Here is a 12,719-nt window from a genome sequence, read left to right on the forward strand (position 1 = left end):
TTAAAAAGTTTTTTTTGGTAGCATATCAACCTTTCATAAATTGACTTAGAACGTTATTCACCAAAATTCGGTCTTTGTTTCCTGTTTTGGACTCTCCACCTTAAGGGGAAGAAGTATGAGTAAGTCAGTGCTTGATAATAACACTAATTTTATTTTATAAAGGTTGGAGCACTTGCAGTGAGTGGGCAGAGAGAAGATGAAAACCCCCATGATGGTGAATTGACCTTCTTAGGAAGAGTTTTAGCCCAACTTCCTGTAAATCAGCAACTTGGTAAACTCATAGTCCTTGGACATGTATTTGGATGTCTAGATGAATGTCTTATTATAGGTAAGTGTGAGAACAAATAAATGCTAATGGGAAGTTTATATAACACCACTCTCACAATCTTACATTCTTCTTGTTTATTTTTTATGGTTAGCGGCAGCTCTTTCTTTGAAGAATTTTTTTGCAATGCCTTTCCGGCAGCATCTCGATGGATATAGGTACTGAACATTCATATTTTAAAATGTCACTGTATTTTAATGGTATTGAATGACACTGTTATCTGTTTATAGGAACAAAGTGAATTTCTCTGGCAGTAGCAAGAGTGACTGTATTGCACTTGTTGAGGCATTTAAAGTAAGTTTTCTGTTGTGTAAACCATGAAAGCAGCTACCACAGATTGTTAGTACATTTTCATACCACAAACGTATGAGGTAGAGACAGACAATGTTTTATCTAGTGAAAGTATTATCAGGGTTATTGGTGTCCAGTGTTAAATTAACCGTGCTGGAAGAAGTGAGTGAGATGGAAGTCCAATTTTATGAAATTGATTGAAAAAATTAAATTTGTAAATTTTTATGTTGTAAATTTTCAGGTTTGTTGAAATTGTACTTAAAAAAAAATCAGTGAGCCAACACATTATTTTGAAAGTTTGGATCCTTTATTTTCAGACATGGAAGGCTTGCAGACAGACAGGGGAGCTGCGGTACCCGAAGGTTGGTGAGCCCTTTCCTGCTGCTTTCTAGATGGCTGGGAGTAATGAGAGAAGGACTCTGTCTTGGCACAGTCATAGCGTGTGAATCATGATGGTGCCACCTGCGGCTGGAGTCGAGGTCACTGTCAGTGCTCGCACGGCTGTCCCAAGAGTGGCAGGCCATAATCTCCGCAGACTGGTCCTTTTGCTTCCATCGCTTCTCAGGAGGCCGCTTGCTCTCAGGCCTGTGCTGGAGCTGTGCTGCTTGTTTCATGGCTCCACATTGTACTGATCTTGCCATGGTGTCTGCAGCCTCTTTGGCTGTATTTCATAGCTGTGGGTACTGGGTTGGACGTGTCAGTTCAAAATTGAGGGCCATGTGGCTGCTGTTTCTGTTTTCAGCTCTTTTAGATAACGGGCTTAAAAGAAATGTAATCTGTTACCCTCCATTTTATTGTTTTTTTTTTTTGGTCAGGCTTTGCTGTTCTTCTAAACTTATTTGGTTCAACAGACTGTTTACAGGTCTGCCGTTTCTGTGTGGAGATTTGCTGTGCTTAGATATATCTCTACCAATACATATATGAGTTAGGTGTTTAAAGTCTTTTTTTTTTTTGAGACGGAGTCTCAGTCTGTCATCCAGGCTGGAGTGCAGTGGCACGATCTTGGCTCACTGCAAGCTCTGCCTCCTGGGCTAACACCATTCTCCTGCCTCAGCCTCCCGAGCAGCTGGGACCACAGGTGCCTGCCACCACACCCAGCTACTTTTTTTGTATTTTTTAGTAGAGATGGGGTTTCACTGTGTTAGCTAGGGTGGTCTCGATCTCCTGACCTTGTGATCTGCCCGCCTCGGCCTCCCAAAGTGCTGGGATTACAGGCGTGAACCACCACGCCTGGCTTAAAGTCTTTTAAAGGCTCAGCTGTATTATTTTTCTTGTTGGTATATAATTTGTCAGACATCTTTTTTCAAGATAATCAAGTTATGTCTACCTTTAATTTTTGAGACAGGTGAACTCATCTGAGTTTCTGTATTGTGTTTATGGTTGAGTATTATGCTCTCTGGCTTCAATGTAAAATTGGATGTACCTGGAGAGGGAGTGCCACGGTCAACTTGAGTAGCTCAGTAATTTACATTCATCATTAAATTTTTGGATGAAATATGTATTAAAGTAGCTAAATTCAGCTCTAATTTATTACCTTAATATTGAGTATTCTGCTTTTATATATTTAAAGGATGAACTTAATTGGGGACGGTTAAATTACATTCAAATCAAGAGAATTAGAGAGGTAAGTTAAGTTTTTTGACCAAATGGATGCAAATAAAGTTGACTTATGAAATATTTATTAAATGACAAAATATTTATTAAGTACGTGGGTAGTAATGAGTATTCCAAGAAGTGTATTTCCTGCCTGTTTCCAGCTTTAGTAGGAGCGTCTCTTGTGTTTTCACCTTTCAGTAGAACTACTTGGGTTTCTAATAAATACTCCTTTTCCAGTTAAGGAGTGTATTTCCCCTATGTATACTTCAATGAGGAATGGTTGTGTCATCTTGTTGTATGTCTTTTCAGTATATGTCAGGATAAACAGATTGGGTGTCGTGGCTCACACCTGTAGTCCCAGCTTCTGGGAAAGCTGAGGTGAGAGGTTTGCATGAGCCTGGGAGGCAGAGGCTTCAGTGAGCCGTGATCGCACCAATATATTCTAGCCTGGGTGACAGAGCGAGAGCCTGTCTTGAAAAAGAAAAAGATAAACATATGGTATTTTAATTTTTTACCCACTAATACAATCTTACATTGCTTAATGACAGGAATACATTCTGAGAAATGAGTAATTACATGGTTTTATCCTTGTGCAAACAGCATAGAACATACTTACACAGACCTAGATGGTATGGCCCACTACACGCCTAGGCTGTATAGTGTAGCCTATGGCTTCTAGGCTGCAAACCTGTACAGCATGTGACTGTATTGAACACTGTAGGCAATTACAACAAAATGGTAAGTATTTCTGTACCTAAACATAACTAAACATAGAAAAGGTGCAGTAAAAATATGGTTATAAAACAGGGTTTCCCAACACCTGGGCCATATTCTCCTTTTGAGAATATAACTAATACCAGATCTCAGGTGGAGCAGTTTCATCCTGAAACCATCCCCACCTACTCCGGCCTGTGGGAAAATTGTCTTTCATGAAACTGGTCCCTGGTGCTAAAAAGGTTAGGGATCACTGGTATAAAAGATAAAAATGGCATACCAATATAGGGAGCTTATGGTGAATGCAGCTTGCAGGACTGGAAGTGGCTCTGGGTGAGTCAGTGAGTGACTGGTGAGGGAATGTGAAGGCCCAGGACACCACTGCACATGACTGTAGACTATAAACACTGCAGACTTGGGCTACACTAAGTTCATAAAATTTTTAAAAAAATTAATTGTAGCTTAATATAACTTTTTTTAACTTGATAAACTTTTTAATTAAAAAATTTTTTTGGCTCTTATATTAACACTTAGCTTAAAACACAAACATTGTACAGCTATGCAAAAATATTTTCTTTCTTTATATCCTTATTCTATAAGTTTTTATCTATTTCGTTATTTATTTGGTTTTTGAGCTAGGATCTCACTCTGTTGCCCAGGCTGGAGTGCAATGGCATGATCACAGCTCATAGAAGCCTTGACTTCCTGGGCTCAAGCAGTTCTCCTGCCTCAGCCTCTGCAGTAGCTGGAACTACAGGCATATGTCACCACTCCTAATTTGTTTTTTCTTTCTTTCTTTTTTTTTTTTTTTTTGAGATGGAGTCTTGCCCTGTCACCCAGGGTGGAGTGCAATGGCACAGTCTCGGCTCACTGTAACCTCTGCCTCCCGGGTTCAAACAATTCTCCTGCTTCAGCCTCCCGAGTAGCTGGGATTACAGGTGTGCGTCACCACGCTTGGCTACTTTTTTGTATTTTTAGTAGAGACAGGGTTTCACCATGTTGGCCAGGCTGGTCTTGAACTCCTGACCTTGTGATCTGCCTGCCTTGGCCTCCCAAAGTGTTGGGATTACAGGTGTGAGCCACTGTGCCTGGCCTAATATTTTTTATTCTTTTATTTTTTTGTAGAGACAGGGTGTCACTTTGTAGCCCAGACTGGTTTTATCTATTTTAAAAAATAATTTTTATTTGTTAAACTTTTCTGTTAAAAACTAAGACACACATACACATTAGCCTAGGCGTACACAGAGTCAGGATCATCAATATCACTGTCTTCCGCCTCCACATCTTGTCCACTGGAAGGTCATCAGGGGCAGTAACACATGGAGCTATCATCTCTTACAGTATAATAGTGCCTTCTCCTGGATACCTCCTGAAGCATACCTGCCTGAGACTGTTTTACAATTAACTTTGTTTGTTTCCTTTTTTTTTTTTGCTTCTTCTTTCAAGACATGTGAAGTTAATTAAAAAAAAAATAGGAGTATATACTCTGAAATAATGATGGTATAGTATGATAAATCCATAAGCCAGTAACATAGTTATTTATTATCATTATCAAGTACAGTCGTCCCTTGGTATTCACAGGAGGGTTGGTTTCAGGACCCCTGTATACCAAAATTCACGAATACTCATGTCTTACAGTTGGCCCTGTGGCACCCATGTGAATAGTCGGCCTTCCATATACTCGGGCTTGGATCCCTTGAATACTGTATTTTTGATCCACATTTGGTTGAGAAAACCTGCGTATAAGTGGGCCCTCGCTGTTCAACGCCATGTTGTTCAGGGGTGAACTGAAATGTACTGTATGTGTTGTATGTGCTAGACTTTCATGTGATTGGCAGCACAGTAGGTTTGTTTACACCAGCATCACCGCAGACACGTGAGTAAACGTGTTGCCCTACAACAGCTATGACGTGACCAGGCAACAGGAATTTTCTAGCTCTGTGACGGTCTTATGGGTCCACAGTTCTATACGTGTCCATGGTCAACTGAGACACTGCTATGTGGTGCATGACTTATACATGAATACATGACGGATTTCCCACTGTTGACCCAGCCACGTGTTCTCAGAATAAACTCTGCTTGTTTGTAATGTTTTCTCCCAAAACATTGCTCGGTTCTGATTGCCAATATTTTCTCTAGAATTTTTGCCTCTATATTTATAAGTGAAATTGGCCTCTGGTTTACGTGTGTGTGTGCATGTGTGTGCACATGCATGCACAATACTATGAGATGTTGTTATTGATACCACCCTGGTAGGATGAACATCTTTCTGTGCCCAGGAACCATTTTAATCAACAGTTTAATAACTAGAAATGTATTTCTTACATATTTGATAGAACACATTCAAAAACACCTTTGGGATTAGTGCCTTTTTGAGGGATCAATTTAAAAAAAAATTTCAATATCCCTGGTAGTTACTGATCCATTCTGGATTCTAATTCTTCTGGAGTCATTTTTGATGAGTTATGTTTTTTCATTCAGGTACCCATTTAATCCAGATCATGAAGTTTATTGATGTATAGTTACACGTAATTTTCTTAATTTCAAATTCATGTCAACTGGTAACACCTTTCTTGTTCTTATTATTGTGTATTTGTGTACTCTCATTGTTTCTTGATTATATTTGTATATTCAGGGAGTCCCCAAGACCATCCTCAGGTTCACTGATTGGCTAGAAGGACTCACAGAAGTAGAAAAGCTGTTATGCTTATGCTTATGATTTATTTTAGCCAAAGGATATGGATTAAAATCAGCAAAGGTTAAAAAAAAAGTGCATGGGAGGAGCCCTGGAGAGACCAGGTGCAGGCTACCAGGTGTCCTTTCCCAGTAGAGTCTTATGGACAGTGATTAATTCTCTCAGCAACAGTGTGCGATGACAGGCATGAAGTATTGCAACCAGGAAGCTCACCTGAGCCTTGGTGTCCTGGGTTTTTATTGAGCACTGGTTATGTAGGCCTAGAGTACCCATATGACTGACTTTAGTTACTCAGTCTTCAGTCCCTCCAGAGGAAACTGTTACCCTCATGGCCCAAGGCCCCACCGTCAATCACATTCTAGCGTGAACTCTTTTGTGTGGCCCAAGGCCCCAGGTCAGCATGCATACTCTTATCCAGGAGGGTAAGAGTCCCTGGAGGCTTGGCAATGACCTTTCAGGAGCTGGGCCAGGGCCAAGCCTTTCTCTGGAATGTGCATGGTCTGGACAGCCAGGCCTGCTGGATTACTCCTTTACCGCAGAGTCTGCAAGATGCTTCCTTTGTGTTATTGTATTTTCAGAGAGCTTACTCTTAGTTTCATTTGTCAGTTTTCTTGTGTATGTTTTTTGGGAGGGAAGGAGTAGGTGGGGGATTCTAAATTATTGCTTTTTGTTTTTTTTCCATTAATTTAGTTCTCCTGTGACTTTTAGTTTACTTCAGTCTTTCTGAAATTAGTATTTATTATTAATAATAATATTTTCAGTCTTTCTAATTAAAAGCATTTAAAGCTATGAATTTTATTATGAATAGCTTTAGCCACCACATCCCATTGATTTTTGACATTCCTGTCTATAATTTCTTTTAGTGTTGGTTTCCTCTCTGACTAAAGAGTTTATTTTTATTTTTTAGAGACAGGGTCTTTGTCTCCCAGACTGGAATGCAGTGGCATGACCATAGCTCACTGCAGCCTCAAACTCCTGTGCTTAAGCAATCCTCCTGCCTCAGCCTCCCAAAGCTCTGAGAGGTGTGAACCACCGTGCCCAGCCCTGAAATGTTTTTAAATATCTTTTTTTTGTTGTTCATTTCTGATTTTATTGCATTTTAGTATAGAGAGTGGCATAGTCTTGGTTTTTAATTAGTTCACTTACATGTGATTACAGTCACATGAAACAGTTCCATCCCTCAGGGGTACAGAGGCGAGCATCTGAGTGTGCTCTCCCTTGCTTCCCATGTCCCAGGCTTTTCCTCCCTCCACAGAGATAGTGGCTGCTGAGTTTTTCTGTCCTTTCAATTCTTTTTAGTTGTTATTCCCCCCAGTTATGTTCACACTTGTGACTGTATTCTTTTTGTAATTGAGATAATTTTGTGGTGACTTAATTTATGATCAGTTCATAGATATTTGGAGTTGTGTATTTTCACATGTGTACATTAAAGTTTGACATTTTGTGTGAAACAGTTTTTATTACAACTGGATATTGATTTTATTTTCCTGTTTGGAGGGACTATTTGGCCATAGATCACTTACTTTGTTTTTAATCACAAAAGTCGTACATGTTCATGGCAGAGGCTGGGACGTGTTTCAAGGATCTAAAGCAAGGCTGTGGTCATGGCTCTCTGCTATTCTGACCTCTGGGTGGGCACAGTTATGCGTTTGCATTGGTTCCCATCTCAGGGGTGTGTGTTTATAAACAGATCAGGGAGCATATATGATTTTGTATTCTGGTATTTTCTCTAAGTGTTATATTGTTCATCTTTAACATTACTTATTAATTAATTTCTAAGAAGATGATTCTTGCCAGGCATGGTGGCACACGCCTGTATTGCCAGTTGTTTGGGAGGCTGAGGCTGGAGGATCACTTGAGCGTAGGAGTTCTGGGCTGTAGTGCGCCATGCTGATTGGGTGTTGCATTAAACTCAACACTGATGTGGTAATCTCTTGGGAGCCAGGGACCACTGTGTTGCCTAAGGAGGGGTGAACCAGCCCAAGTTGGAGCAGGTCAAAACTCCTGTGTTGATCAGTGTGGGATTGTGTCTGTGAATAGCCACTGCACTGTCTAGCCTGGGCAATATAGCAAGATCTTGCCTCTAAAAATAAATTTTAGGCCAGGCATGGTGGCTCACGCCTGTCATCCCAGCACCTTGGGGGGCCGAGGCAGGCGGATCATGAGGTCAGGAGATTGAGACCATCCTGGCTAACACGGTGAAACCCTGTCTCTACTAAAAATACAAAAAATTAGCTGGGCGTGGTGGTGGGTGCCTGTAGTCCCAGCTACTCGGGAAGCTGAAGCAGGAGAATGGCGTCAACCTGGGAGGCAGAGCTTGCAGTGAACCAAGCTGCAATCGCGCCACTGCACTCCAGCCTGGATGACAGAGCGAGACTGTCTCAAAAAAAAAAAAAAAAGATAATAATAATAAAAATTTTTAAGAGATTATTTCTTTTTTTTTTTTGGAGACAGAATCTTACTCTGCCACCCAGGCTGTAGTACAGTGACACAATCTTGGCTCACTGCAACCGCTGCCCTCCAGTCTCAGGTGATCCTCCCATCTCAGCCTCCCAAGTAGCTGGGACTACAGGTGTGCGCCACCACGCCCAGCTAACTTTGTATTTTTTTTGTAGAGACTGGGTTTCGCCATGTTGCCCGGGCTGGTTTCAAACTCCTGAGTTCAAGTGATCTCCCAACCTTGGCCTCCCAAAGTGCTGGGATTAGAGGTGTGAGTCACCGCGCACAGCCAAAAGATGATTCTTAATTAGCTGCAGTGTTTCATTCTGTAGCTGTGTTTATACTTTACCTGTTGTGCACTTATTTTCTAGTGTTTTCACTGCTCTGATAACATACGTACCTTTGAGACATCAGATTTCAATGTATTTTTCTTAGGTGGCTGAATTATATGAAGAATTGAAGACTAGAATCTCACAGTTCAACATGCATGTTGATTCTCGGCGACCTGTCATGGACCAAGAGTATATATATAAGCAGCGATTCATCCTACAGGTGTGCTGAAGTTTCCTGGATATTTTTTTTCCTGATTATTTCTGCTTACAAGGTCTTGTGGTCAAGAAACTGCTTATTCCTGCTTTCTGATACAAACCAAACCTCAAAGGAGATTTTAGGTCCATAGTGTTCATACTGTGTTTGGGAACCAGGAAACATTCTTCTTTCATAGTTTGCATTATTTGTTGAGTTGATGATTCACCTAGAGAGTATTTATTGTTTATTTATTAATATTTAATGGATTCAGACCCATTTCTAATTTCCAGGGGAGTGTTTCTGTAGAGTACCTGTGTTATCACTGCTTCAGGAGAGATCCTTTTGTTTTAACTTTTAAGAAAGTGAAGTGCTCTTTATATCGTTCAGTGTATATAGCTATTCCCCTACACTGAAAATATTATTTTAACTTTGGAGGCCATGGATTCAAATTACTAGTAGTTAGCTGGAATGTAGCGAGCGAGAAGTGTGTCCTGGCCAGTGGAGACTGCCTCTGCTGTAGGGTTTCCTAGAAGGGTTGGCTGATGCATACAGAATCAGGTTTGAGGTAGATGCCTATAAACTGGGTGTGCTGGAAATGTGCGAGTGTTTTCCTGGATGTAAAATTGCTCTAAGGCTGGGGGAGTCTTTGGTGGGTGTGTTTCAAACTGGTATGTTTTTATTGAAGAAGGGACTCTTTGCAGAGTGCATTTTAGAGGTGAATAGTGGACGCCAGCCTGCTGCCCTAAGTCTGAGTGCTCCAATTGGAGTTTTATCTGAACATCTGAGAGTACCTTGCACATACATGTGTGTGGGGAGAAGTGGAGAAAGTTGGCCGACCCTGGGGCTTTGTGTGTAGGATGGTTTATGTCCTTGTTCAACTTGCCACTGTTTCCCAAGCCTCATTCTGAGAAGTACTCAAGCTCTTTTGAAGAAAGATGTTTCTGTTAGGTGAAAAAAGTGTTTCTTTTTCAGTGTTTCTGTTAGATGAAATTACCAGAATTGTGACTTTCTGCTTGGTTGGTGAAACGTCTAGTTTTACATACAAACGATAACCATCTTTTACATTTATGGATGTCATATCATGCTGGGTTGAGATTAGTATATTGGTGAGAATAACTGATAAAATAATGCTGTTACTTCATGAAAATAAATTTCTTTTTCAGGTTGTATTGGCAGGTGCTTTCTATCCAAATTACTTTACTTTTGGACAGCCGGATGAGGAGATGGCGGTGAGGGAGCTGGCTGGCAAGGACCCCAAGACAACTGTCGTGGTAGGTGCTGGGGGCAGGCCATCCTCTCTGGGGTGTGGTGAGGCAGAACGTTTTTGTTCTCTAATTGTTTCTATTTTTGTGAGTCCTAAGTGAATTTTCCCCTGGAGTGAATATTAGGCTTGCTTGGCCTTTTCAGGTATATCTACTTGTCCCTCAGTCTCTTGCCTCCTTTTACAGACCTGGCCTTATAAGGAAGCCTTGAGAGTTTATACGTTCAAGGTCAATGCTGATTTGATCATGTGCTATTTTGAAGGATTTAAGGCACTTACAAGTTTAAGAACATTTTCTTAATTCACAACTTCATTTCATACAAAATAAAATGTTATTGGTTGGCAGCTGAGTGCTGTGGCTTAAGCCAGTGATCCCCCAACCTGGATGCCCAACAGAACTACCTGGAGAGTGCTTATTTTATTTATATTCGTTGAAATTCAGATCTGAGGGCTCTGCGAGATCTGAGCTAGAAAGTATGCCCTAGAAATCAGCATTCAAGTAGTGTGTACTTTGGGCATTTCTAATGATCAGCCACAGGCCCTGACCATTGAATCAGCGTTTGCAACCCAGTTCTTTAAAGCCCAGCAGCAGGGAGACTCACACTGGAAGAAAGCTGAGACTGGACTGTTTTGGATCACTTGGTTCCAGTATGTGCCTGTATCTGATAAGCGGGGGTGAGAAGCACTTGTGTCATATCATAAGGGCTCAGTCATTGCCAGATTTTATCGTGGTTATTGTTACACCACCACTGTTAATCCTGAAGAAATAAATAGCGCATAAGGAAAGGGCGCAGATGACTTGAGATTACAACTAGAGGTCTTTGATGAGCACCAAAAGGAGCTGGTGCTCTGGAGATGAGAGAGGCAGCTGAGATACACTTGATACCTGTGGAAGGGACTTTAAAAGGAAGTCATTAGTTTTTTATAGCTACTGAGGATCATTTGATTGGCACCTCTGCTCCTGCTGGCCATCAGGTTTGACTAAGCTCTTTGCTTGGCTTCCTCTCTCACCCCTCTGCCCCTTCGTGGTTTTCTTCCCTCAGCTGTGCGCAAGAGGAAGGGTTCTATAGGTCTCTTCCTCAGACGTCTAGTAGCTATGCCTGCATCCCTCGACCACAGAGAGCCTAGTCTGGGGGCCCAAAATTACCTAGTGTGTACATCATAAAAGCTCAATAATAGCTGGCTTTACTTAGCACTTGAGAGGCTGTGTGTTAGGTACTTTTCATTCTTCTCTGAGCCTCACTCCACCCTTTGAGTTGGGGATTTCTCATGTCATTCTTATTTCATGATGTGGCAGTTGGGTCTCAGGGTAACTCTGTAACTTGCCTAAGGAGACACGCGGATTCAGGGAGTGAGGAGACAAGATCTAACTGGATCTGAGCCCCAGCCCATGCCTTCACTTACATGCCTTCTGTCACGGAGCCCCGTGCAGAGCTGGGCTGGCACAGGAGTTGTCCTGGTCCAGAAGAAAGTATGGAGTGCTTTGCAGAAACCCAGCATGGTACCTTGAGAGTTTATACATTAAAAGTCACTGCCAATTTGATCATGTGCTATTTGGTCTTTCCACTGTGGTGATGAGGAAATACATATTCCTCTCATTAGTTAGACATTTTCCTTTAAAGTTTACATTCCCATTATTCCTTATGTAGAAATATGTTTTGAAAAGAAGTATTTAGTAAGCTTGATTATTTTAAGGGAAAACAGAAGTAAACAAATCTTAATTTTGCTGTATTAGACTTACACCATTTTAACAGGGGTAGAATTAGCCTTTATTTAACATATTTATTATAGAACTTAGTTAGAATTTAAAAGTCTTTAAATGCACTGATCTGTAGAGTTTATATATTATGGTTAAAGATAGTAAACTATGTTTTTAGAAACTAAAACAGTGTGCAGCAGCTTTGAGCTTGTGAATGTTGAAACTATTTTGTTAGCTCTAGTAATCTGCTCTGATTTTGTATTATATTTTACAGTTGAAGCACATTCCTCCCTATGGATTTCTTTACTATAAACAACTACAGTCTCTCTTTAGACAGTGTGGTCAAGTCAAATCCATTGTATTTGATGGTGCAAAGTAAGTATATTTTTGTAATCAACTGCAATTATGAAGGAGGCGTAATGATTCAAATGTTTCCAGACGCTGATTGTTAAAACGGAGCGCCCATGGAAATGGGTCCTCCTATGAGCTGCTGCAATTGGCTTTCAGAATTTAGCTTTGGTTTATCTTATGGTCAGAAGCAATTTGTCTTCTCTTTCTGCTAAGTGACCTCCTAAAGGAACTAAGCTGCTGGTTCGTGGTCAAGCATGGTCACTCCAAGAAGGCTCAGTAACTCAGTGTGATGCTAAGGCGGATTCTCTTAAAGTGATCTTCACTTTCACGCACTGGTCCGAGAGTTTCTCAGTGAGTCGTTAGTAAGAGTTATTTTGTGGGCCATGAAGATGATCCCAAATAGAGTGTATCTGCTTATAGTTGTCTAAAGCAGATATGTTTTGAATATTTTTGGAAGGCAAACATTGTAAAAACTCAATTTGGCTCTACTTACTGCATGTAAGGAACAAATGTGTGTTTTGGAGCATCACTGAGTTTTTATTTCTAACAGGAAATGTTTATGTACCAAAAAGCCTAAAGTAGGATTTTTAATTTTTAAAGTTAGAAATTTTTTCCAGTGTTCTGTGAATGTTGTATAAATTTTTATTTAACTTGACAAAGCTTTGTAAATAAGAACAAACACTTTTTCTTTAATGTCCAGTTCACTCAAGTTGAACATTAAGCCCATTTTCAATTTGGGGTAATTCCGTCCGGCATTTTAAGTTCCATTTCTATGATTAATATATTGATTTTCTTTGTAGGCCTGTAAATGCCTCATGAG

At 40.6% G+C, this 12,719-nt stretch overlaps 1 protein-coding gene across 2 annotated transcripts in view; it reads left to right on the forward strand.

The window, feature by feature from the left end:
* The window catches only part of TDRD9 (tudor domain containing 9), a 124,102-nt gene that overhangs the window by 77,746 nt on the left and 33,637 nt on the right, over window positions 1-12,719 (forward strand). For both annotated transcript variants that reach the window (XM_034938252.1, XM_055098069.1), the window contains 8 exons: window positions 163-328; window positions 420-483; window positions 556-619; window positions 934-978; window positions 2,187-2,240; window positions 8,496-8,612; window positions 9,752-9,859; window positions 11,823-11,923. In XM_034938252.1, coding sequence (XP_034794143.1) covers window positions 163-328; window positions 420-483; window positions 556-619; window positions 934-978; window positions 2,187-2,240; window positions 8,496-8,612; window positions 9,752-9,859; window positions 11,823-11,923 — 719 coding nt within the window. The remainder of the gene's footprint in view (window positions 1-162; window positions 329-419; window positions 484-555; window positions 620-933; window positions 979-2,186; window positions 2,241-8,495; window positions 8,613-9,751; window positions 9,860-11,822; window positions 11,924-12,719) is intronic.

The sequence above is a fragment of the Pan paniscus genome, chromosome 15 (genome assembly GCF_029289425.2).
Source record: "Pan paniscus chromosome 15, NHGRI_mPanPan1-v2.0_pri, whole genome shotgun sequence".
Lineage (NCBI taxonomy): Eukaryota > Metazoa > Chordata > Mammalia > Primates > Hominidae > Pan > Pan paniscus.